This window comes from Sycon ciliatum, chromosome 3 (assembly GCF_964019385.1).
Source record: "Sycon ciliatum chromosome 3, ocSycCili1.1, whole genome shotgun sequence".
Taxonomy (NCBI): Eukaryota; Metazoa; Porifera; class Calcarea; order Leucosolenida; family Sycettidae; genus Sycon; species Sycon ciliatum.
This window is the reverse complement of record NC_088645.1, coordinates 17,269,112-17,295,043: the sequence shown is the minus strand read 5'-3', so window position 1 is coordinate 17,295,043 and position 25,932 is coordinate 17,269,112. Positions and strand designations below refer to the sequence as shown.

The 25,932-nt window shown below is 44.7% G+C and overlaps 3 protein-coding genes across 4 annotated transcripts in view; all 3 read left to right on the top strand.

The window, feature by feature from the left end:
- Positions 1–2,110, top strand: part of LOC135811602 (probable serine/threonine-protein kinase DDB_G0284251) — a 151,166-nt gene extending 149,056 nt beyond the window's left edge. For both annotated transcript variants that reach the window (XM_065324837.1, XM_065324836.1), the window contains one exon: positions 1,094–2,110. In XM_065324837.1, coding sequence (XP_065180909.1) covers positions 1,094–1,234 — 141 coding nt within the window. In that variant the 3' untranslated portion in view covers positions 1,235–2,110. The remainder of the gene's footprint in view (positions 1–1,093) is intronic.
- Positions 2,111–9,953: 7,843 nt separating this feature from the next.
- Positions 9,954–15,114, top strand: LOC135811608 (uncharacterized). The gene is made up of 4 exons (XM_065324843.1): positions 9,954–10,154; positions 10,485–11,012; positions 11,758–12,222; positions 13,386–15,114. The coding sequence occupies exons 1-4, from the start codon at positions 10,139–10,141 to the stop codon at positions 14,318–14,320; spliced, it is 1,944 nt and encodes a 647-aa protein (XP_065180915.1). The 5' UTR covers positions 9,954–10,138; the 3' UTR covers positions 14,321–15,114.
- Positions 15,115–19,019: 3,905 nt separating this feature from the next.
- On the top strand, positions 19,020–21,639 carry LOC135811613 (uncharacterized). Its single transcript, XM_065324847.1, has 3 exons — positions 19,020–19,171; positions 19,259–19,806; positions 20,353–21,639. Exons 2-3 carry the CDS (start codon positions 19,740–19,742, stop codon positions 21,549–21,551), a joined length of 1,266 nt encoding a protein of 421 aa, XP_065180919.1. The 5' UTR covers positions 19,020–19,171; positions 19,259–19,739; the 3' UTR covers positions 21,552–21,639.
- Positions 21,640–25,932: the final 4,293 nt, after the last annotated feature.

Genomic DNA, 25,932 nt, shown 5'->3' with positions numbered 1-25,932 from the left:
AACTGAAGCTGGATGATGACCGTGTGGTGAGTGTGTGGGGGTTTCGAGATGCCGTCCTGGGGCAGGGATGTCGGTCCTTTAGCTTGGACGGGTGTTGTTACATCCATTGTAACATGTCGTTTTCTGTGTGTTTTGCTGTGCGACTACAGTATCAGCAGTGTCTTGTGCTTATTTTTTCTTATCAGGCCCTATACATACAATTATTCAAGAAAAAAAATCAGGAAGGAGATAATTGTAATAGTATCAATAATAAAGCCAATGCCGAGCCACCGTGCTCACAGCAGAGACTTCTGTGTGTGTGTGTTATTGTTGTGAAAGTGGACCACAAAGACGCATACATACTCATTCTCTTGATGGTACGGTACTCTTGATGGTACAGGACAGGTACGGGATAGTGCCAGGCATGCCGATGGCAGAAACATAAAAACAAATAAATAAACACCAAATTAAAGCTGTGTGGACCCTTGCTAGCGCCAGACGTTACTGAAGTAACGCCTTCTGCATAGCTGCGGGATTTAATAGGGTTGATGTCTGCATTTCGTGGGAAACAATTGGGGTTGCTGCTTATACCCCAGTGTGACTTATACTCCAGAAAATACGATATGTGTGTGAGTGTACATGAGTGCATGTGGGTGCATGGTGTGTGTTTTTATGTGTGTATGTGTGTGTGGAGGGGGGGGGGGGGTTGGCGCGCGTTCGCGTTCTTGTGTGCCACACCCGATTCTGCTCATGACTTGAACACTGTTGGTCCCTTCGGGACCTTCTATCACCTCTGGATTATTTATTTATTTTATTTTTTTACTACGTTCACATAACCAGCTCGAAAAGAATAAGGAAAGACAATGGTACGGAGACTAGGACAAACGTGACAAATAATGAGCAGGCGCTGCACCGAGACGCAACAGTGGATGGGCATATTACAATTATTCTATCGTAATGGATGTGTACTTCAGAAGTATATGACTGTGTATGTATGTGGTGGGTGTTTGTGTGTAAATGCATGTGGTGAGTGAATGTGTGTGTGTTGTTGTGTGTGTGCTGGTATGTGTGTGTGCCGGTATGTGTGTGTGTTTCCATTGTCATACCCTGTTAGGTGTTCACTTCTGACACATTCTGGCACGTGGCTACCTTCGGTTCAAGCACCTGTTTTAATTGTCTGTTCGGCATTGCAGTATCACCCAGTGGTACTGTGTATGTCAGTGACTGGGGAAGCCACTGTGTCACCATGTTCTAACTTTTGTCAGGGAGCATCTTGTTTCTACACTAATGTTTCTCACTGCTGTAAAACATGAACAGGACCAGTATTAGCAGGTTTGATTGGTCTGGCTTCCCTATAGTATTTCAGATTTTTGCGTGACACATTGAATATGCATGACCTTGCCAGTAGTAAACATGGCAGGCGAACAGTAGATCCAGCCAAGTCCTGACCGACTGGAGCAGTTCCAACATGCCTGATCAAGATGGTGAACATATGAGCATTTCCAATCTCTGTTCATCATACTTGCATGCTTCAATGTGTGCTTGCATTATGCGTGTATGTGTGTGTGTGTGTGTGTGTGTGTGTGTGTGTGTGTGTGTGTGTGTGTGTGTGTGTGTGTGTGTGTGTGTGTGTGTGCATGCGCTTGTGTCTGTATGTGTGACTATGCATGTGTGTGGGGGTATGTGTGTGTGTGAGTTTGTGTATGTGTGTGTGCATGTGTGCATTTGCTTATAAACTCCTGAACTGAGTTGTTTATCTACATTGTACTTCGATCGCTTTCATTGTTACATATTCTCGCTGTGCAGAGGATGATTCTATTGATTGTGTTAGCTGTGTGCTCTTTTTCCTTTCTCTGAAAATCTATTGCATTTCAGCCAAATGTCTAGCTACAAAGTGTCGCAATACATCATCACAGAGTTTTTTTCTGTCACTTTTGGATACTGTGAAGAATGTGCAGAATGTCTGAGGTGCTGTTTTCTTTCAATCATGTTTTGTGGTGTTGGTGTTTTGTTTTAATATCTACAAGTATATTTTGGAAATGTTTCAAAACGTTTAAAATGTTGCTGCTCACCCTTGCTTGGTCTGAAGAGATGGAGTATTGATAGTTGTCTGATGATTACCTATGGAGTATTGATAGTTGTCTGATGATTGCCTATGGAGTATGGAGTATGTCCATGAAACACTGAGTTATAACAAGAGTAGATAAACAAGAGTGTGCAACTCGCGGATGGGTTGGCCCACGGCGGAATTTTTTGTTGACGTAATCTTTTCGACGACGCACGCGCTGCGAGCCTTTCGGAGAGGTTTCCCTCGTGCACTTGGCGGGGCTTTGCACTACAAGGTCGGTGCCCAGCACGTGCTCTCACACTGCTCTGCGGCAAAGTCCACGTTTCCCTGAAAAAAGGTGACGTCAACAAAAAATTCCGCCGTGGGCGGGGGTATCTGCAGATTGTGCAGAAGAGATCCGGAGTTGCACACTCTTGTTTATCTACTCTTGGTTATAATGATGATGCGTGGTGGTCTGTGTTACATGACCAGTCTTAGCTATAACCAACAATGCTTCAGCCATGTGAATGGCACTTAGAGTAATAGCAACAATGCTACAGCCGTGTGAATGGCACTTAGAGTGATACCAACAATGCTACAGCCGTGTGAATAGCACTTAGAGTGATACCAACAATGCTACAGCCGTGTGAATTGCACTTAGAGTACCAGTAAAAGCAAGGAGTAGTAAGAACAGAAAAGAACAATAGCAAAAGACACGAGTCGCCAGAAGCGTAAGAACAGACCGAGTAACGGAAGCCTGAAACGCCAGCAAGGAGCCAAAACCCAATCCACACATGACATCACATGCACATGCGTGGGGCACACACAGAACACACGTGTACGTCAATGTGGTACACGTGACTCTGTGATTTTTGTGTGAGGGAGATGAAGTATTGTTTGTTTTGTTTGTTTGTTTTGTTTATTTACGGATTCTCCAGAGGTAAATGGATACCTATCATGGGAGTCTCACCAAACCATTAAAATATTGAAAATAAAATTATGCATGGAGTGCAAAAAACTCAACATCTGAGATTTTTTAAGTCACAGGAGAGGAAGAACAATAGATTGAGAACCAGGGGTGCTAATAGAACACTGGAAAGGCACTAAAACAAAATAACTGCAGTAGCGGATTTAGACTATTATTGTTCAACACGTGAAACTAGGTATGCCGGAAACTGAGAAGCGGTAAACTTGATCCAGCTTCCTTACCTGGCGATTAAATAGCGTGGGACTATCGAGTGAACGTATATCAGCAGGAAGTTTATTCCAAGCAACAGCGATAAGGAAAAGGAAGGATTTAGCGAAGTAATTGCCAGTTGGTGGAAGGACAAGAGACTTGGGGTGTCGGGAGGATGATGAAAATCGAAATTTGAACTCAAAGAGAACAGAAGGAAAGGTGTAGACAATGTGGTGAAAATAGCATAATGAAAGGATCTGTAATCGCCATTGTATAGCTTCGCAGCCTGCACGCTGGTTAAGATTTTCTTTTGAAGTCATCCAATCTGGCTTCCTCCCTAATTTCGCGGCAAGATATCCTTTGACTGCAGATGCTTGGAGCCTACTCATACTATCCTGGTCTTGGACCGTCAGAGAGGAAAACCAGACGGGGATAGAGTACTCTAGGGTAGGGCGAACGTATGACTTATGCAAGGTAGAAATGATCAATGGAGGAAAGAAAAGAGCCATACGACTAAGCAAGAACACTCTGCTACGAAATTTAGAGATAATGGAACGAATGTGCGCACGGAAATCTAGGGAGGGGGTTAATATGCCTCCAAGATGGCGATGAGCCTCAGGTCGACATAGGCTAGCTTCATTCATCTGAACAGTTCGCTCTGCTGCCGTGGTCCTGCATCAGTGGAATATAATATGGGCGCACTTACTTACGTTAAAACTTGATCCAGAATATTCAGCCCAAGAGATACACGCTGCTAGATCAGTCTCAATCTGACACAAGTGAGCCGTAATTGTGATAGTCGGTGGGGAAATGCACAGAATGTTGGAGTCATCCGCAAAAAGGCTCAAGGTGTTGGTAGTCACTGTTTGGATACTGTCCATCAGTATGTTAAATAGGAGTGGGCCTAGATGAGAACCCTGCGGCACTCCTGCCCCCAACGGATGAAACTTGATTACCAATTTGAACATGAATAGAGCGTCCACACACAAAGGATCCGAGGCATTTGACTGAAGATGATGAGCAGAATGAGGAAGTATCAGCGACACATCTCGTAATTATGCAAGTGCCAAGTTCACCGTCAGGAAAAGTACGGAACTACAAGACTGTGCTGGTGACTCTGTCGACTATAAGTGTCAACTCCTTAATTACCAGATTTTGTATGCCTCGATCTATTTCCGTAGCCTTTCCTCGATTAACTGCTCCCTCTACCTAAAGTTGTCATTTCATTCTTCTTGCAGGAGATCCCCTCGACAAGCCCAAAGCCTTTGGGAAATCCTTAAATATAATAAAATATAAATACAATACTTATTTATAAAAAGGCGACGTGGAGACAATAATCTTAATAATGCAATGAATATAACTAAATGCGCACTCATATCACAACCATGGGGACGAATCATGTATTCCAGAACGTTTTCTTGTCACAATTATCAATGGAATTCGTGACTAAAGAGAATGATGAAACTACAATAGGATTTATACACTTGCAGTGGAACAGCGAGGATACAAGCATAGTAAGAAAAATAGCACAAACCTAGGAACAATTTGCACAGGTAATAAACTATAGGTGAGGTGAGAAATAATAGGAAATTCAGCAAGTGCAGTGTGACAATGGACATGCATGTGTCCATGCAGAATCGAGGGACACGGCCCGTGTGGTGAAATCCCTAGTGGAGAAAACCTACTTTGCCACCAATGTGGTTACCGTGTTCACTACGATCCGTTCGTTCACGATGTTGAAGGATGTCCTACCAACCCTACAATTGAGTCACCTCATTTACTACTTTGAATGCCGACAATGTGGTAGTCGGTATGTTGGTAGGACCCTTCAACATCTGTCCGAACGTATCAAACAACACGTGCCGCTCTCAATATTGTCACAGGCGGCTAGGTCCTCCCGACCAAAGCGTGGCCGACCACGTAAGCACCCAACTCCACTGTCCGTTCCGGCAGAGGCTTCTGCTCCACAAACGGTGTCTCGGAAAAACCAACACAGCACGCAGAAATTGGGAACAAACATTAATGTAAACAAAGACGAACACTGTGTCTTATCTTCATTATCAGCGAGTACCGGAACGCCGGACGCAGACAACCGCAACTCACCAAAGCTGAGAAGGAGCAAACGGCTGGCGGCAGCTCGGTTTGCAGAGGTGACTGGAAAGATGCATCGAAACTCTCCGGATATGGATGATGCCAGCGGAAGAGTTGACGACTGTCAGGCGTTTGGCAATGGCAAGGGAAGACCGGTCAGGAAGAGAACGCGACGGCAGCTGGAGGAGGAGTGTGGAAGCGACGTGTGCAGTGACGATGATGAACCCGGTGGTCAGTTGCTGGGAGAGCCGACGACAGGTGAAGGTGGCAGCGATGATGAAGAGGACGATGACGATGATGACGATGATGGTGCAGATGGTGTGAAGGACGGTGGCGGTCAGAAACCAAGTGAAGGCGGAGGCGGTGAGAAGAAGAAGAATACATCGGCAATTAAATTGCATTTGTTGTCTAACCCCGTGTGTCGTGAAAGTTATGATGATTCTTGGTTCAGTGTTGTTCGTTCTGCAAGTAGTTTCAAGCAGTTGAAAGTTCTAGAAGCAGTCTACATTCGCATTCGTGATCCAAATCTTTGTAAACAAAAAGAAAATGTCACCGCACTTACGCTATTCCAGTAAATTCGCACTCACACACACTTACACATGCATGTCCATTGTCACACTGCACTTGCTGAATTTCCTATTATTTCTCACCTCACCTATAGTTTATTACCTGTGCAAATTGTTCCTAGGTTTGTGCTATTTTTCTTACTATGCTTGTATCCTCGCTGTTCCACTGCAAGTGTATAAATCCTATTGTAGTTTCATCATTCTCTTTAGTCACGAATTCCATTGATAATTGTGACAAGAAAACGTTCTGGAATACATGATTCGTCCCCATGGTTGTGATATGAGTGCGCACAATACTTATTGCTTTGCTGGTGGCGCTCACACTTCGGAAGAGGGAGAATATATTGAAATTATTTCAGCGCAATTCAATCGCTCTACGGTCCACAGCTGTTCATGGACATGTTAATATGGTTCACGCAGACCGCACAGAGGTGGAGATGTCCCTTCAGCAGCCGAATCGAACGCTCCCGACATACACGGCAATAGGAGACGATTATGCTACCGTTTACGTTGCCATTGGGATTGCCCGGATTGAAGGTGATACAATATTCTCTTGCCACGGCAACCGCCGTCGAATCCGCTGCTACTACAGGGATGCACTCCCAGCCTCCGAACCGAATGGAAAATGTCTACACACTCGAAGGATTGCCAAACGAACACGCTAGTGTTCCTGACCAAAAGCAGCAGAATATGGAGTGTGAATACTCTCTTGCCACAGCCCCGAATACTGGCTCTACTCCTAATGCAGCGAGGCACTCCCAGTTTTCGAATCGAATGGAAAACGACAACATAAACAAAGAATCGCCAAACGAATATACTAGTGTTCCAGACCATATGGATCAGAGTGTGGAATATCCATATGCTATTGCCACTGCTCCAGGCAATGAATGTGTTGATCACACGGGGAGATGTGCGGGCGCTGTGTCAAGCAGCTTCATGGGGAGCACAGACGGTTTTGGCTACGCTTTAGCCACGGCTCGCACTTCTATTCCCAACAGCTGGACCACACCATGCAGCTCTAGATCCACGTCTGATCCAACGTATGTTGCTAACACCTCGGCTTAAAATCAGAGAGCCATGGCGACTAGGAAAGATCCCCAAACTAACTAGCTGGTTGGAATGGATAGACTTCCCGTCAATGACACTCTGGCTGGCATGCCACCTCCACTGCCAAATGAATCCTATCGCGGGACATGTTCAGAGCAAAAGGTAGCATTAATTCTCAGGCGAAAGAAAAAGTACCAGGGAATCCATCAGATTATCTTTCTCCCTCCGACTGACTGTTACCCTATCTTTGCAACGAAGTGATAGCCAACATTTTAGCACAACTTCCAGCCTTTCAATATTCTTTTCTCACGAATAATTTTAATATAGCTATGAATAGGATGAAGGCCGCAGACATCACGCAACTACGTAACTTGTTGTCTACGGCCTTCATCCTATTCATAGCTATATTAAAATTATTATCTCCACGTAGGTTATTTGTATATTCACGAATAATTGCTTTCCTTTAATTAAGTATACTATAACTTTCACGCAATATTCTGACACCAAACTCGCATAGGTGGAAACAAACAAGGGAATGGAGCAAGACCGAACCAAAAGGACAGCAACTGAATGGAGTGCAACGGATGATAAACCTCCGTAGGAGTTGGAAACATACTTCCCTTTCCTGTTTTTTATCCATGTGTATGTGTGAGAGTGTGCGAGTACATGTGTTAGTGTATGTGTGTGAGAGAGTTTTGTGCCTAGAGCATTGAGCACTGCTTCTACAACTGGTGCAATATTTTCTTGTTTATAATATTATGCGATTCGGAGTGCTTTGAAATTGAAAAGCTCTATGAACGGATACATTTTCCTGTGTAGATCTGTGAGACGTACAGTGCGTTACCCTTCCAGACACTTACAACAACCACTACCAAGTACATGTGTAGAGTTTTTCGGGACTTTGAAACTCGTGATCTTCACAGCCATATTCCACATGACGTGTTGTCTTTATCTTTGATCTCAGCTACTGCCTTGAGCTCGAACTGAGCGTAATGAGTCACCATACAAGTGTTAGCTTTGTATAAGTACTTTTTGTATATCCTCAGAATTCAACTGCACGCCATTCCTAATTTGCATCATCAACTTATGATTTCATTTAGAACTTGCATGTACAGTCTCAAATGACCATGGAAGAGCAAGAGAGCAGCTGCGCAATGGTTCATGGGCAGCCAGTACAAACAGGCGGTTGAGATATTCAATTTGCTGATACTTGTTTGCAAGCTGGACCAAGTCAGCTTCTAATTCTCACGTGGAAGCCTTAGCTCGTGTTATGGGAATCTAAGCCTAGCTGTATCACCAAAGTTGTCAAATTTGCAAGAATTCCCCATGGGCAGCAAGAAAGTGTACATAGTACGTAGTATCTGAGTTACACTTTATCTCAAAATACTTTGGTTTGGATCATGACACCAGTACATCGAACAATATGCGTTCTAAGCAGGAGTCGGCCTTAGTACATACTTCAATGAGCTATACTGTATTGTTAGAGACGCTAACCAAGCATGGTGCACATATGGTAAACCACACGATTCACATCAGGGCCAAGCGGATGCAGTCTGACTGAAGCTCAAGGAACTATATAGCCATCAGTAGCCATTTGGACAGCAATCGTACATGCTGCACCTAAAATATAATCATACTGATACACATTAGAGTGAAACACGGAGCCATTGATCCTGTATGTATGGATACGTGTAAAATCCGCCGTCACTGAGCTGCGGAAAAGCAATCCGAGAGCAATCAGCTCAGCTTACATTTGTAACCGCTTTTGGTGAACTGAAGCACACTAGCTATCAGACTTGATTTGTATTATGGTCTGTCCGATTCTCATCCTGTGGGACGCGTGCTTCGCTTTGCTCAATCCTAGCGGGAACTATGACATTCTCTTTGCAAAAACTCCTTATAAATGCACTTCAAATCTTAACCAAGATCGTTACGTGCCAAATACACTGTAAACACGCTAAACCTGCACACAGCCATCCGTGCATCTCACACAGCCATCCGTGCATCTCACACAGCCATCCGTGCATCTCACACAGCCATCCGTGCATCTCACACAGCCATCCGTGCATCTCACACAGCCATCCGTGCATCTCACACAGCCATCCGTGCATCTCACACAGCCATCCGTGCATCTCACACAGCCATCCGTGCATCTCACACAGCCATCCGTGCATCTCACACAGCCATCCGTGCATCTCACACAGCCATCCGTGCATCTCACACAGCCATCCGTGCATCTCACACAGCCATCCGTGCATCTCACACAGCCATCCGTGCATCTCTCTCTCACACGTTTTAACAGTCTTTTGGACTAGGTCTCAGGTTTGTTTTTAGATTGCTTCCACTACCCGTCTAGCCGTGACTCGGTGTTCCTAAGCACTACCAAGCCTAAGACACCATACTGCATGCAACTAATTAACCTGAACAGTCCATTTATGGTAATCACACAAACATGCAAAATCCGGTGTCTGACCTCAACATATTGCCGTCTGTTTCCTGGCCTTTCATTAGACACCATGACTCGCTGTTGTGCCAAACAACTAGACAGACGTGTAGTGCAAGTCTTTGGCACGCCAGAAGGCACATTGGGAGAGGTCATCATTGATATCGGTTTCCAGTGACACGTTGAACATATCCATCTCCTTGATTCATGGGATGTGTGCCAGCCAATGTTGTACACATTTTGTAAGAGAACAGCTGGTATTCGTATGAGTTACAGCCATGACGCCACAGCTCTCGTGTGTAGAACCATTGTACCTTTTCGTTACTTGCATATCAGTGCTAGTGTGGCGCATTGGATCTGCAGTAGTGTATCATTGGTCACATCCACAGAGGTATATGCATCAGGCATGCTGGTGACCTGCAAAGTGCTAATAATCTTAAGCTGATTGCGTTTCTAACACCATTCCATAGCCGGTGGCAACATGGATGTCAGACCGTTGCTTTTCTAACATGTCGCCGGCAAAGTGCATCTTTGTGACCGACTCAAATCATTTCGTACACAAATTGACATTGGAAAGCTACTCAGTGGAGAGGCTCCATACTGATCAGTGCTATTTTTATGAAGATATTCTTCAGGTTGGCTTCGGTCTCGGAAAAGGTCAGTCTATGATTGTGTGGATCACGTCGAGGAAGGATTGCCTCAGCAACTCGTACCCAATTCTGCCACTTGTTGGCTTGACCTTGGTTGGAACGTCGTCTCTGTCCTGATACTTACACAATTGTGTGATAATGGTGCACCTTTCAGGTAATGATGGTAGAGGGTGCCACTGCTACATTGACAGCGAGTATATCCGGCCCAAACAATTCATTTTGTTTTCCTCCAGCCGATCATTGTTATACTTGACAGGTCTACACAACTCACTTTCTTAAAAGTCACTCCATGGGCAGCGGTAAACCCAGTATTAATGCAATAAACATGTATTTCTATCTTCGGAGTTCTGCCTAGGTAACGTTTACGACCATTACTTGTTGATTGCAATACGTTATACAACTAGCAATGTACATAAGTATAATTATAGCTAGCGGTAGATTAATACTTTGCTTTGTGTTGTCATTGCTATCCTCTGCATTACAGTCTGTTTCCAGACCAAATACAGTTTGATCGTTCTAGTGACGACACTGGTTGCTATCACAACTGAGATTTGGTGTTTGACGCCAAGATGCATTCCAGAAGCTCATCGGCTATATCGTTACGAAGGCACGAGCGGTGGACTTAACACATTCAAGTGGTACAACTCGCATATATCTGGTACACTATCATATCGCTACCTCGTCTACAATCGTGTTTATAGCACAACCTTCGAGTTTCAAGGGAGCTGCACTATTGAAGCAATAGCCATATCATTCAAGGCACACGGAAATTGTCGCGTCTCAGTTTCGTCTCAGTCGTTTGACCACAGTGGTTGGTCAAATGAAAGGTCAGTTAGGTTCAGCCATAGGAGTAAACATGGATTCCGTCACAATCTCAATTTCACCGTGCAATCATCACATGGGTTACAAATCAAATTCACAGTCCATAGTGCGATAACACGTCCTCTCAGCCAGTGTGTGTTTCAACTCAATGAAGCATATGAACCGGTCATCGCCTTGCACGTCCAAGAAGGTATGTCATTTTTTCTCCTTCGTTAGGTAGGAAATCTCCCCATTTAGGCAGGCGCAGTATACCACAATTAGTTGGCTGCAAATACAGTCTAATGTCATCAAATGGCACAAATAGTCGTTGCTTTTCTAGATTGTGTTTTATTGAACACCTTGAAAGATGTTCAGTACAGTGTACAGCAATTTCATTGAGTCATTATGGTACATGACATGTATGTTCCTGCTGCTAAATGAATTAATTTCGATGAGAGGGCCTTTTTTCAATTGCATGAATCAGGACGGCCATTTCGAACTACGGTAATGTCCGGAAATGTTTAAAAATGAAGACATTTTAAGGCTCATCATTGGAGATTCGCTTGGAGTACTTTATTATCAAAACAATTTAATGGCCTCCATATACTGCTAGTAACTTTGGCAAATGTTGCTCTTGGTGGTCCCAGCCAAGCACCAGCTTTTTCTGCCCAGAATCCTTTCCTTTCCATTCTCGGGGTTTCCCATAAAACACAGTCCCATTCTCATAAATTCATAGGTCAATTTGCAGACATTGGGAAGGTACCCGCTCGAATAATAAGACGGATAACGATTAGATCAGGTGTCTGGTGATTACCTATGGTATTGCCACAAATGATTATACTTGTACGGCAACTTGGAATGAATCGGACGTGTTGCGTTCCGTGTCTCGTGCATGATCAGCTATTCTGAACATTGTAATCAGTGACTGCTGTGCATGTTTCAAATATTCCCTTCAGATTACGATGAATGTTCAGCGTTGCATAACCCCTGCTATAGATATTATCCTATCCCTGATTCCGGTCCGCATTGTCACAACACGTGGGGATCTTACAGGTGTAATTGTCAACATGGATATAAACGCACTCAAGATGGAAATACCTATACCTGCAACGATATTGATGAATGTGCACAGTCGGATAACCATTGCTATACACATTTTCGCAGGGATAATGCACCGAACTGCATAAACACACCAGGAACCTATGACTGTGTTTGTCGGCAAGGCTATGACGTTGAGGGTGTCACGAATGAAACCCTACTTCAATGCCGAGATATTGATGAATGCTCTCTTACACCTCACCACTGTTCTGCGTACTCTGCGCAAGGTCCAGGGAAATGTGTGAACATTCCGGGGTCCTACGTGTGCAATTGTTTCGAGGGATTCACTATCCGAGATACTCTCAATGGCCGGATATGTGTAGGTGAGTCATGTGATATGTATACTTCGTTGAATCACTTTATTTTCTAATCAATTTACATGTACTTTAGACCTAGGCCTATCTCGTATCGATTGCAAGTCCGCCATGTTGTCTAGTCAATGGATTTTTGTAAGTTTTCTGTTGATTAAAGGGCCTGTGCACAAGGTGTACTACATGTAATTGTAGCCACCAACACCCCCCCCCCCCCCCACCCATACGCACACATCCCACCCCATCATTAGTGCATCGCGGTGAAGCGGCCCCTGTTCAGTAGTTGCTCTCTCTCTCTCTCTCTCTCTCTCTCTCTCTCTCTCGCTTTCTCTCTCTCTCTCTCATCAGTCCTAGTCTCAGTATCATTATCTTTCACTTCTACTCTCGAATTGGGTATGTGAATAGTGAAGTACATGCTAACATTATAATATATACTTATTGAGACTCATCCGGAGAGTATCTGAATTATCTGGATCGATATGTATTTGGCCGAAGGTAAATGCCATTGGCGACGTTGAGTGTCCCTTTAGCCAGATTTAGTGTTCACCAGGGGAAACAGTAAAACAATGTGATCGCTAACGGACATGCTCTCGAAATACAATGTGTATGTAGGTTGAAGTATGTTGACAGGACAACATACTACTTCCCAGCGCAGTAATTGATTGTGAATATTCTTGCGACATAATCTGCTATCACACCCAAAAGAGGCAAAAGGCTGTGTAGCTGTAATTTTAAGTTTCACGCCTTTTAGTGATCATCAGAGTGCAGCATTCAATCTGGTATCAATTATCATGCATCGTAGCTGATTGCTCTTCGTATCTTGCCTTGAAGATCAATACGTCTTAATTATTATGCTCCACCAACCTTTCCCAAGAATAAATGCGTCTTGGGAAAAGACAAGATATGCAATCGATCTGCATGGCCAATTGTTACAAAAGGGTTTGTGTGGAGTTCCTGTGAACACCAAAACGGGTCATACAATTGCCTCTGTCTGCAAGGCGCATCGAGATGGGGATTGCGGACGAAAGTTAGATTGGTCAATCATAGATGGTCAGTGAACAAGCCATCTATGCATGAACACTTTGAGAATTGCTCTTTCTTTCATGCGGGAAATATGCTCAACACAGCGACATTCATTTAATGTATTCTTGCGTCCGATTTTCTCCGTAATCCAGCTTCCAGTCCAACACAATCTCCTACAACTTCACTTCAACACACAGGTACTGCACCTGCTACCACCAGCTCTGAGACCCGTGAGAAATTCCCATCATACCCGTCATTACCACCCACAGAATACGCCAGTCATCGCACCACACATCTTAGAACTTCTAGCGCGCCACACAATGTCACATCGCCTATCGCCATACCAGCTACAACACAGTCGGATACAATGATGCCAGGCTCAAACACATCCAGCAGCTCTGTCACTATACTAGTGTCGTTATTAGTCATTGGCCTTATGCTCATGACTCTGCTGCTTGCGGTGGGCCTCTGGAAACGACGACAGATAGCCAAATTCTTCCACAGAAATGAAATCACCGCACGCCCAGCAACAACATCGGAAGGACAGGTGGCGGTGAGTGCTAGGTTTCGTGCTGACCGTGAGGAGATGCAGTTATCCCATCAGCCTTCCAATCCAGTCACTAATGAATATACTGTGGCTGTGGTTGGTGTACCACGCGAGTATGCTACAGTTCCTGAAAGAGACGGGCATCGTGGAGAGCAAATGTATAGTGAAGCTACAGCCCCTTCCAACATACTAATAGTACGCTCCGGGCACCGTATTCCGCCGGATACTACAGACGCATCGATTTTTGGTGCAGCGACAAGCCGCGTGGGTGAAAATCCGGATGCGGAACGATATACTCAGCCTGTAATCCAACGCAGCGTGGTGAATTCCTCAAACCTTCAAAGCCAATATACTTACATAGAGAGTTCTTCTCGTGTACTATCGGCTACGTGCCCTCGTGTACATGGTACTCCAGGTCCAGCACCACCTTCACTGCCAAACGACACCTACTCTGTGCCACATTCCCAGCCTGTCAGTAACCATCCATCTTCACGGAGAGTAACGACGCCATCAGACTATCTTGAGCCTTCTGATTGCTAATGTCCAATACTGCAGCCTCATCCGAAGCAAAGGTTCACAACGGGGTACCAACACCCTAAACAGACAAACACATATCCGTACATACATGTATACTCAAATTTCCTAACATTTTGAAATTCTCCGTGAAGTCCAAATTTGAAAATTGCATGTATACTGCACACAATACATGTACACAATACATGTCTGCATGTTGTTTGCTGCATGACTTGAGTGTTTTCGTGTTTTCACATTTCCACGTTGTACAAGTAACCTCAGTGACCTTGTGCTATGATAAAATTCTGTTTCAAATTCTACATGGGCACGAGTACGAAGCAAATACCAGCGGCCACATAATAATATGTATGATGTAATTAGTCTTAAATTGCATAACAGTGATTTGCGAGCGTTTTATCTTACTGTGCCAGGATTGCTTCCCATACTTTTCCACTTCATCCCTTACATATTTTGGTATTAGTACTTTCACGTTCCTCACCACTGCTACTACTTTGATTTTGTATCTCTTACTTGGTATAACGTTACTTGTTGTACTGTAGGTTTAAACTGACCTTCATTTCATTAATTTTTTTAAATGTGATTCATGATTGGTTCTAAAAAGGCAAACACCAACATTGATTGATGCCTGTCGAGGGAATCCCAAGCCTTGATGATTGCTAGGTTAAGATAATGACGTAGTTCACGTACAATGTCATGTACATATACAGCGAATCCTATCCAAGATGGCTGTTCAGTTTTCATGAAAGGAGGTAGGCTGAAAATGTGCTACACTACTCCCATACAGTAGGTTAGCGCTATTCTGGGTATTGGGAAAGATATCTACTGTACTGGTTTTAGTGGTCCTCCGGCACAGTTAACCGCCTTATCTTGAGATTCAATGATTATACAATCATGCACATGTAATTGTGTGATGATCACTGAAATGCTTCACAAAAGCTACACAACATTTCGCCTACGTTGTTCGGTGCAAGTATACATTTTCACCAGGCAAGGGGAGGAAAGAGGAGAGTCGTCTGGTCATTAACTCCTCGCTTCCTCTTAAGGTCATGCCCTCGTTCAGTAGGTCAGCCGCCAGACACAATCAAATACAATGTAGATGTACACAGAATGATCATTATTGTACAATGTACAGTCATTCAGGTACAAAGTAAGTGTACATGTGCCCACATGTACATGTATGTCTCCAGAATACCTCCAGAATATTAGTAGACACATGATGACACTCTCAGCTCTCCCCCCCCCCCCCCCCCCCCCTCCATTCACACGCAAACAAAGACCAAACATGTACGGTTCTCGCCTTAGACAGTGCTAACTTTCTCAGACACCGAGTCAAGAACTGAGTCACGTGCAAGATCAAGAGTTCAGTCGTGTACCTTTGGTTATGTCTACAAACTAACGTTAAAACATGATGAACACGTAACGGTACAAATACATGAAACCTCATGAGCTGAAACAGTTAGGCTGTACTCACACTACTTGAAAAACCGCATACAAGTGACTTACGTGTGAATGTTGCCACGGTGACGGTTGCGAAAATGAAAAAAGCCCTTGAAAGCCGCTTGAAAGGTTTCAGCGGAAACGGAACCCTCTTCTACGAGGTTTTTTGCTTTCAAGGCGTTTGGAAAGCTGTGTGAGGTCAGGAGGCCGGAGTACTATTGTACGTTGAAAGGCTCCAGAATATTTTTCATGCTTTGTTTCCTCGTGGTCGTACTGCTCCTGTACATATACTTGTAGTTTCCTTTTTTGCCTGTCATTTCTGAATTCTGTGGTGTTTTTTTCCGAGTATTTTCCGTCTTCTTTCTTCCAGTAGCTTCCCGTTGTTTTGATTGCCGTTTCTGTCGCATTTCTTTTGTACCATTGCTTTTGTACCGACATCATGCCTCTCGTAGTGTTTTCTGACGACTTGGAGAAGAAGCTCATCGAGCTGTGGAGAGAAACCTCTTCATCCGTCGACGTCGACGATGTGCTACTTCTTCGCGAGGCATGTCGAATGACCTCCACGATCCAAGCAAGATATAACTGTTTCTATTTTTCTCATGAACTGAAAATTTCAAATAAGTTCATCGAGCGCCAAAAAATTGAAGGAACGCAGCCTCGGGATTTGCAAAACTACCACACGACAATCATGTTTCTCCATGGTAATTTGCTGACAAAAATGTTTCAAGTCGTCACTGGAGTGCAGTGTGCTTGGAAAGGCTTTTTCAAGTACTTTTGTCTAGTTTTGAACGCGACATTCGCGTCAAACTTTCAAGTAGTGTGAGTACAGCCTAACCTGTCTCACTATCTACGGCATTGTGTGGTGTGCATAACACAGGACTGGTGTGTGTGTATGGTTTCACTTCTCCCCACTCCTTCATCTGGTGATTGCCATTTTCCCATACATAGCCATAAGTCTGCTTGGTGGAGACGTGAGTATGATTGTGCTGTTCGATGAAGGCTTGTTCTAACAGTTGACTGTACGTGCTCTGGCCAGGGTCACACAAATGTACTATAGTAATATGGTGGTAGTTACGCTACTGCCTATTCCTGGTGTGATAACACCGCACTTTGGTATGCAGACATGCAAGACTAGGTTATCCATGTGTTTGTGAGCGCGCAGGATTTCGCCCCATCATGCTGACTGTGAGGCAGAGTGACTACCATTCCATCATTATCTCTAAATTCGGTCATTTCACGGACTATAAACAATGACTGCGCGTAATCATTTTCAAAATGTCGTGTTGAAGAGGGAGAGACAACTGTATAATTTTATGTAGTAACTGCTGGTACTGAATGGATGTTTCGTAATTTCTCGTTACAATTAACGTCAGTTTCCATCATATACAAGACAGTTGCTAGTAGTGAAGTTGATTGTTCCAACTAGGAACACACGCTTCTTGCCGAACTTGACACTTGACTGACTCACGACTGCCATCCGGAGCACACGAGGAGCACGTCGCACCTTCCACTCGGCAAACCTGCAAGAAAGCACCACTCCCTGCTCAATACACGGTGTTTCGGGGAATTCACCCCTCATCAGTTGAGCTTGAGTAGGCTGAGGAAGATTGTGCCTGAAAAGCACCACTTATATACTGCTCTCCAGGCCACCAAACCATCACCGGGATACAAACTTACAGAGACGCTTTGTTTCCAGCGCGACAAACACCTCGTGAAGCTCCAGGTAGCAGCGTGAGTCAGAGTCGCTCATGGAGTTGTGATAAACAGACGTTGAGAGCCAGTATAGCTATTCGCAACGCTGTCACCTCCAACAACTAGTCGCACGTCCGCGTGAGGGACAACAATACGAACTTAGAAGTTGCGACTTCGGCGGTAATAGTCATGAAGTTGACTGTTCCAACTAGGAACACACGCTTCTTGCCGAACTTGACACTTGACTGACTCACGACTGCCATCCTGAGCACACGAGGAGCACGTCGCACCTTCCACTCGGCAAACCTGCAAGAAAGCCCCACTCCCTGCTTAATACACGGTGTTTCTATAAGTGGTGCTTTTCAGGCACAATCTTCCTCAGCCTACTCAAGCTCAACTGATGAGGGGTGAATTCCCCGAAACACCGTGTATTGAGCAGGGAGTGGTGCTTTCTTGCAGGTTTGCCGAGTGGAAGGTGCGACGTGCTCCTGGTGTGCTCCGGATGGCAGTCGTGAGTCAGTCAAGTGTCAAGTTCGGCAAGAAGCGTGTATTCCTAGTTGGAACAATCAACTTCATGACTATTACCGCCGAAGTCGCAACTTCTAAGTTAGTTACTAGTAGTACACGTATATACATGTATATACAGACTGTAGTTGCAAATCAAATCATGACTGTATTCTTGGCAAAGCAGTGGGACTGTGGGAGCATTGGTAATCCAAACATGATTTCAACAGCTCTAGTCCCAGTTTGCGGGAAGATGCTTTCCACCCCTGGAAACCTACATGTATCTAAGAATTCTTAGTGGGTATTTGAGGAGGCACCGGTGACGATGGCAGGCGACTCAGGCGAGGAGCACCACTTCTCCAAGCTTATTGCAAAACAAACTGCTAATACATGTACCATTTTCTCCTAGCGGCCAGCCGTGACCACAGTCTAACAGCGAGTCAATCTTGCACACTGGATGCGCAAAACCGACTGTCGTCTGTACTGAACGCTGTGCTGAAAAGCAGGAGAGTGTTAGTGTCAATATTGTCCCTTTCGCGAAACGTTATTGCACGATATGATTGCAGAGTATTAGGTTTACAAACTAGCATATTTAATTTTAAAGGGATGGTCACACACTTTGTTTAAAGGGATGGCATGCATAACTTTGGAATGGTCATAGCGTACATGTACATGAATTTTAAACATGTACATACATGTACATGTAGTTACATGAAGGGTCTCAGAGTCACCACGTCTCCGGTTCGCAGTGTTGTGTTTGTCGCAGTCTGTGAATGACACCAAGTCGTGTCGCGTCCTTGTTGAACTTACTTCGTACACCTACGTGTAGTACCTGCCGTCCAGTATCCTCCTGCACGGAAAACAGGATTTATCGCCATTCACCGCTATACACACACTACCGGAGTGGCATGTGCTCGGTTCTATTCACCCCACTCTAGTCTAGTGCTAAAGCTGCCACCCGATGCTGAAGACCAGAGATGGTCTTGATGAGGCATAGCTCGAATCGCCTTCTGCAAAGTCCTTGTCTCGACGCAGAGAGAATTACTACACGAGGAACTTTCCAATATTTATATTCAATCTCCGGACAGCAATACATTCATTTAAAATCTGTCAGGCTCTTTTCTCATCAACAGTAATCATCACTCTGTGCTGTGTGGTAGCCACTGCGTTTCAAGTAACCAACACTTCAGCAGAGCGTACAACGATCAGAGAAGACTATGCGGGGTAAGTACCAATACGGAGTCAATTGTGTAGGGCTTTGAGCGGACAATCAATACGAGGTATTCGTTTGTGTTTTGACCTATCCTGCAGAGTTTCGGTCATGTGGATCGGGATGGTTCCTCTTACTCAATGCTGTCGTGCTATACATCAAGTGTACAAGATCAGAACCAACAGACCCGTCGTTTCCATGCCAGCCTTTGGGTCGAGACACAGAAAATGTGACAGCAACTAGACCAAATGCCTACATCACACGCACAGGGCCCAATGCTCTAACCGACGATACTGGTACTTTCCTCAAGGACGGCGAATCCTATGCAGCCATATTTAATTTTCCAGGTGGCTGCTTCATCAACATCACTCAAATTTTATACCGGACCGAAAGAGACTCAGATTGCTCCGTCCAGGTTTCCAAGCAGGAATCAGAAAATGGCGTCACATGGTCAGATGTCTCGCCTGTGCCTTTAGTGAGTGAAAGTGGCATCACGAATGGTTCCCCCCAATCACCAATGAACTGAGATTGACCGTCATTGCTCATCATCGGCTGCGCTTGAAGTTCACAGTGAGCAAATCGATGTTTGGAGGAAATTGTGGAATTCAGCTTCTCTGGGAAGAACCTTACATATCGGTACACTATACAGGTGCGTGTCTATGCTCGCCAATCTACTTAACCCAACTGACTCAACGGGAATTACAATAAGAGATTCTTGTTACGATCTACCTTGTACCGGCTAGATGTGCCTAGGAAACTGAAAGGCCCACCACTGTATGATGGAATGCATTTGCTTATGAACACAGTACTTGAATGAGCGTTTTGATATTAAGAGGCACCTAGCAGACAAGAATTGCCTATCTCTCGCATGACGGTATAAACATGTACATGTACATTGTATATCCGGTGTCCACCGTAATGGGTATACTAGTGCCAGTACTAGTTTGTGCATTGTCTTGGACTCAAGTGATCGGATTTCATTTACCAGTACATCTGTACATGTATTGTATATGATACTGGGTCTCAGGACACATACTGTACATAATACCTGACTGTATAATATACCGTGAGTCATGTACTAGTACTGGTGATACATGTATAGAGTATAATCGCTGTTGAGGACACTACCGAGACATTCATGCATGTATGTAATGATACTGACCAGTTGATCATAACTTCTGTTCCTGTCTCTCAGCCTCGACTACTGATGAACACATCCCAACTGAGGATGGCAGCACGGTGCAACCCCTACCTACCATGGTAACAACTGTGCGTACATCTACCGCAAATCCGACACTACAGAACATTCAATCTGAACAAACCCGTCAGATAGCTGATATAGCCACGAGTCCTACCACTACTGCTACTCCAACTCAATCTTCTACCTTCCTACCCGACCGAACACGTGCAATAGCAGCCACGAGCACTGCCACTACTGCTACTCCACTTCAGTCTTCTGACTCCATACTCAGCCCAATATCTACAGTAGCAACACCGAAGACATCATCGTCTCGCCCATATCCTGTAGTTTCCACGTCCGTATCGACAACGGCATCTAGACCAGCCATTGTTTCAGGTAATTCCAATTTGAACATCATTCTTACCCTCTCTGGAGTGGTCATAATCCTACTGCTTGTGGTTGTATGTCTAGTGCACCGCAAGCGAAGGCAGTCTCCTGAAAGGACACTGATCCATATCGATGGCAGCACGGAATTGAGCACCAACCATTGCAGGTCGGAGACGCCCGCACGAGACCACCATCACGCAACAGGTGTAGACCCCGGTAAAGTACTGTCACGTGACTTATTAGCGGATAGCGCCCTGCGATACGAGCAGGCGCATGATGACGGCGTCATTCGCGTGTATGCAGTGTGTGGACCAGCAGCGCCAATAGAAACACCACAACCCGGAGAAGACCGCACAGTGGAGACGAAAATCACGTCTACACAGCCCAGTATGCATGCGTACGAGTATATCACGACTCCCCCCACAGACGCTGGCATTGAGGACATGGTGAACGACTATGCTGAGTTAGAAGTTGATACCAGTCCCTCAAATCCTAGTGCGGTAGTGGCCAGTAGGTTTGGTCCAATCCCAGGTATGGTCCATGAGTCGGACTCTGCTTTTGATACACTCAACACTAAAGGTGAGTCTGCTGCTATTAGCACAATGAACCAAAGCGATACTCGCTTCGCAGAAGCGCCCTATTCGAACCTGAAGTTTCCAGCGCTGGGGAAATCGTTGCAAGATACATCGGGAGAAATCACTCCAGCCACCACTGCCCTTCCACCGGCCCTGCCAGAAGAGGATCACAGCAACTCCCTAAGCGATCACAACATCACATCGCTACGGAACCGTTTACCATCGGAATACCTCGTTCCTATGGATTTGTGAAGCACTACCCACAAAGCAAGCACAACCTTATTATTCACTCTATCCATCCGTACTGGGTCATTTGCCATACACGCCCCCCCCCCCCCCCCCCCCCTTAGGTTACACAACTGTGCTCCTTCTTCTCAACAGACATTTCAGTGGTCGATGAAAGAATGCCAACCTTCCCCTTTTACACACACACGTATGCTGGCTTTTTGTCGACTTGCATGTAACTTGAATATACCTACACACAATATTGCATTCTTTGCACCGATTTCTTTTGGCCCAAACCTATTGCATATCAATTTTATTCGAATCTTGCCATCTTTAACTCTGACGATGGCCTCAGAGGTCACGGTAGCTGAGAATGACCATGACTTGTGCAGTGAACGTTACTTGAGATGAGGCATGTGTAAACACTCACCTATTCAAATGACGTGTCGAAAGGGTTTGGCGTGTACTTCATGTATACAATGTACATTACTATGCTTGTGTTTAGGTAGGGCGTGGTGGCAGAACAGGCAGCAGAATGGTCATAGCTACTCGAAGTATGAGTTTGTTGAGTAGAAGTGGTAACATCCACGCACTATCTCTGGTGCCTCAAAAAAATATACATGTACTCGTACATGTACATTGTTTTACATGATTGTAAACTCAATCTGTGGACATGGACAAGTTATCATGGCACAGAAGCACTAGCGGCCAGCGCCTCACAGGCAGTCCGCAACGCTAGCTGTCATCGTCCCCAAGCGCGGGAAAATGGCATTTGCGCAAGCATAGGACTCGCAGCCTTGCTGGCAACGAACAGCAGCGAGACCTTTCTATGCAAACAAATTTGTTTGAGCACCTTGGTTTGCCATATCAGCAGTGTTGTGCGAATTTTCTCCCGCCGATCACAACCCACTTCTAAGTTCTAGCGCCTCCAGACAGGGAGAAAGTAAGCAAAGCCCCTCAGCTGAATGAAGTTTCGAAAACTTCCCTGCATGAGCTTTCAAGCACTGGTGGCACGGGCTGCCCAGCAGCAGGACCAGCTGGTCCCAGCATAGACACATTGTGTCCAGCAGCCAAGCCAATTGGCCCCAGCATACAGCAGGACCGTCCGGTCCTGGCAGTCATTTGACTACCTGCGCACAGCCAAGCCCTACAAGGGTACAGCAGCATTAGTTAGGATCATTGGCCTTAACTTTAATCCCTTGCACTGCCTGCCATCTACCAATATTGTAACAGAATTTTCTACAATCCCGCTTTGCGGGGCCGCCTGGTATAAATGCATTGTTGCAAAAGTTGGCAGATTACAAATCCTGTTACAAAACACTTGATATGATCCAGCCGCAGCAGCTCGGAAACCACAACTTCCACTTGCTATCAGTGCGTGTGGGTAATAAACGTACTTAAATGAGCTATTCTGTATTGTTAGAGACGCTAACCAAGCATGGTGCACAGATGGTAAACCACACGATTCACATCAGGGCCAAGCGGCTGCAGTCCCACTGATGCCCAAGGACCTGTATAGCCATCAGTAGCCATTTGGACAGCAATCGTACATGCTGCACCTAAAATGTAATCATATTGATACACAATAGAGTGAAACAGAGAGCCATTGATCCTGTAGGGATGGATACGTGTAAAATCCACCGTCACTGAGCTGCGGAAAAACGCGGTGCCTGACCTCAACATATTGCCATCTGTTCAGGACCTTTCATTAGACATCATGACTCGCTCGTGTTCCAAACAACTAGACAGACGTGTACTGCAAGTCTTTGGCAAACCAGAAGGCACATTGGGCGAGGTCATCATTGATAGCTTCCAATAACGTGTCGAACATACCCATTTCGCTTTTTGTAGGAAGTGTGACAGTCGATGTTGTACACATTTTGTAAGAGAACAGCTGGTTAGGAGTTACAGCCATGACTCTACAGCTGTCGTGTGCAGAACCATTCTCCATTGTTTATACTTGTGCGTGCATAAGATTGCTGGTGTGGCAAAATGGATCTGCAGTATGTGCAGTACATGTAGTGCAACACCCCTGCAGGTACGTGTGAATCTATGAGTCATGCTGGTGGCCTGCAAAGTGCTTACTTACTAAGTATGTTTTTCGTGCAGATAATCTTCAAGTTGCCTTCGTTCGAGGGACAGTTCAGTCTAAGATCGTGTTGATCACATCCTGGATAGACTGCCGAAGACCCTCATGCCGAATGCTGCCAGATTTTGGTTTCACGTGGAAAGAAACTTCATCGTGTTCTAGATACTGTCTCGTTATTTACATCACTGCGTGATGATGGCTCATTCTTCAACGAAAGATGGTTAGTAAATTTCACAGCTGTATTTAAGGCGAAGCCATCTGCCGTAAACTTTCATTTTCGAAAATTTGATTCCCCCCCCCCCCTTGTTACACTGGACAATTTATCAATCCTCTATATCTCAGAAAGTCTTCTCATGGGCGGTGACCAAGTATGCAAGCACCAATATGCATTTCTACTATTCTAGGTTTGAGTCCCGTTTATGTTGTCCTGTTCTATGGAATGAATGAAGAATGGATTTGAAACTCGGATGTCGAGTCAATAACATTATTGTTTAATATGTGTCAGGAGTCAGTACACTGTCAGGTTTAGTGCCTAGCTGTTGCACTTTCTGACTGTATCTAAATATAGTGGTGGACAGCTAATTTTACTTCAAAAAAGTAACTCCTATCCATATGTGCCTGTCTTTTTCCCAAAATAGATAACAAATACGAGCACCACTAAGTCTTATTGATGTCTCCTCGCAGATTATTTATTGATAGTATACAAAAGAGATTGAAAGATATGTCGATCGCTGTAGTATACAAGAGAGATTGAAAGATATGTCGATCGCTGTGTTGAAAGTATACACATTTGTGAAGTGAATAAATACTTGTACTTCGCTCCCGTGTTTTCCTTGTTTCTGCTGCGTTTTAGTTAGTCTCCAGACGAAGTACAGCTGGACGGTCCTGGTGATGACGATCGTTACTATGACAACTCAAGTATGGTGTTTACAGCCAAGGTGCATTCCAGTTGGTCATCAAAGATATAGTTATGATGGTCTGAACGCTGGATTGGAAACATTCCTATGGTATCCATTGAATACATCAGATGCACTTCCAATATTCTACAGGCTCCCTTTCCGTCATGCTTATAGAACGCACTTCGATTTTCCAACGAACTGCACTATTAAAGCAATAGGGGTGGAATTTGTGATAAGCGGAAATTGCCACCTCTCCGTTTCTTACCAGAATAGTTTGTCAGAGGCAAGGTCAGTAGAGCATACTTATCGTTCTCCTTCTACAATCCGTCATTGGCTCCATTTTTCCGTGCTATCATCACATCGGCTGAAAATCATTTTCACAGTTCAGAGGGCAAGTCACTTCAACTGTTGTTTTCATCTCAATGAAGCACATGAGCCACATATCGCCTTGCATGTCCAAGAAGGTACGCTATTTACGTTTTGGTTCTTTATGTAATAAATATTCCCGTTTAGATGGGATTCGATGTCAGTTGGTCCTTGTGCTGGACTTCTCTTTAGGTTGATAAAATTTTATACAGCAACTGTCTGTCTCTCTCTGTCCCTCTGTCTGTCTCTCTCTCTCCTTCTCTCTGTCTCTCTGTCTCTTTGTTCTCTCTCTCTCTGTGTGTCTGTCTTTCTCTCTCTCTCTGTCTGTATGTCTGTATCTCTCTCTCCTTCTCTCTCTGTCTCTCTGTCTCTTTGTTCTCTCTCTCTCTCTCTGTCTGTCTTTCTCTCTCTCTCTGTTCTCTCTCTCTGTCTGTATGTCTGTCTCTGTCTCTCCTTCTCTCTCTGTCTCTCTGTCTCTCTGTTCTCTCTCTCTCTGTCTGTCTCTCTCTCTCTGTTCTCTCTCTCTCTCTCTGGCTGTCGCTCTCTCTCTGTCTCTCTCTCTCCCTTTGTTCTCGCTCTCTCTCTATTTGTTCTCTCTCTCTTTGTTCTCTCTCTCTCTATCTCTCTCTCTCTCTCTCTCTGCTCGAGTCTCTGTACCTCATCTGCAACACCAGGCAATTTGCCATCTCATGTTGTTTCCTTACATCACACATACTTTCGTATTTTCTATTTTTCTGTTATACCTATATAATGTGTTGTGTAGAAAGGAAAAGGACATATGGATACGAGTTAAAAGTAACTCTCCATCACTGTAACTGGATACTATATACAGTCAGAAAGTGCAATAACTAGGCAAAAAAACTGACAAGAATACTGAGACATTCGACGTCCTGACACCTAGCTTCAACACATCTCCGTAGCGCTAATCTTAACTCGTATCCATATGTCCTTTTCCTTTCTACATTTATTTATGGCTCAACATCCGAGTTTCAAAATGTATTTTGTGTTTGGTGCTTGGTCCTGCCGCTCGAGGCCCATGGTCGGGGGAGGTAGG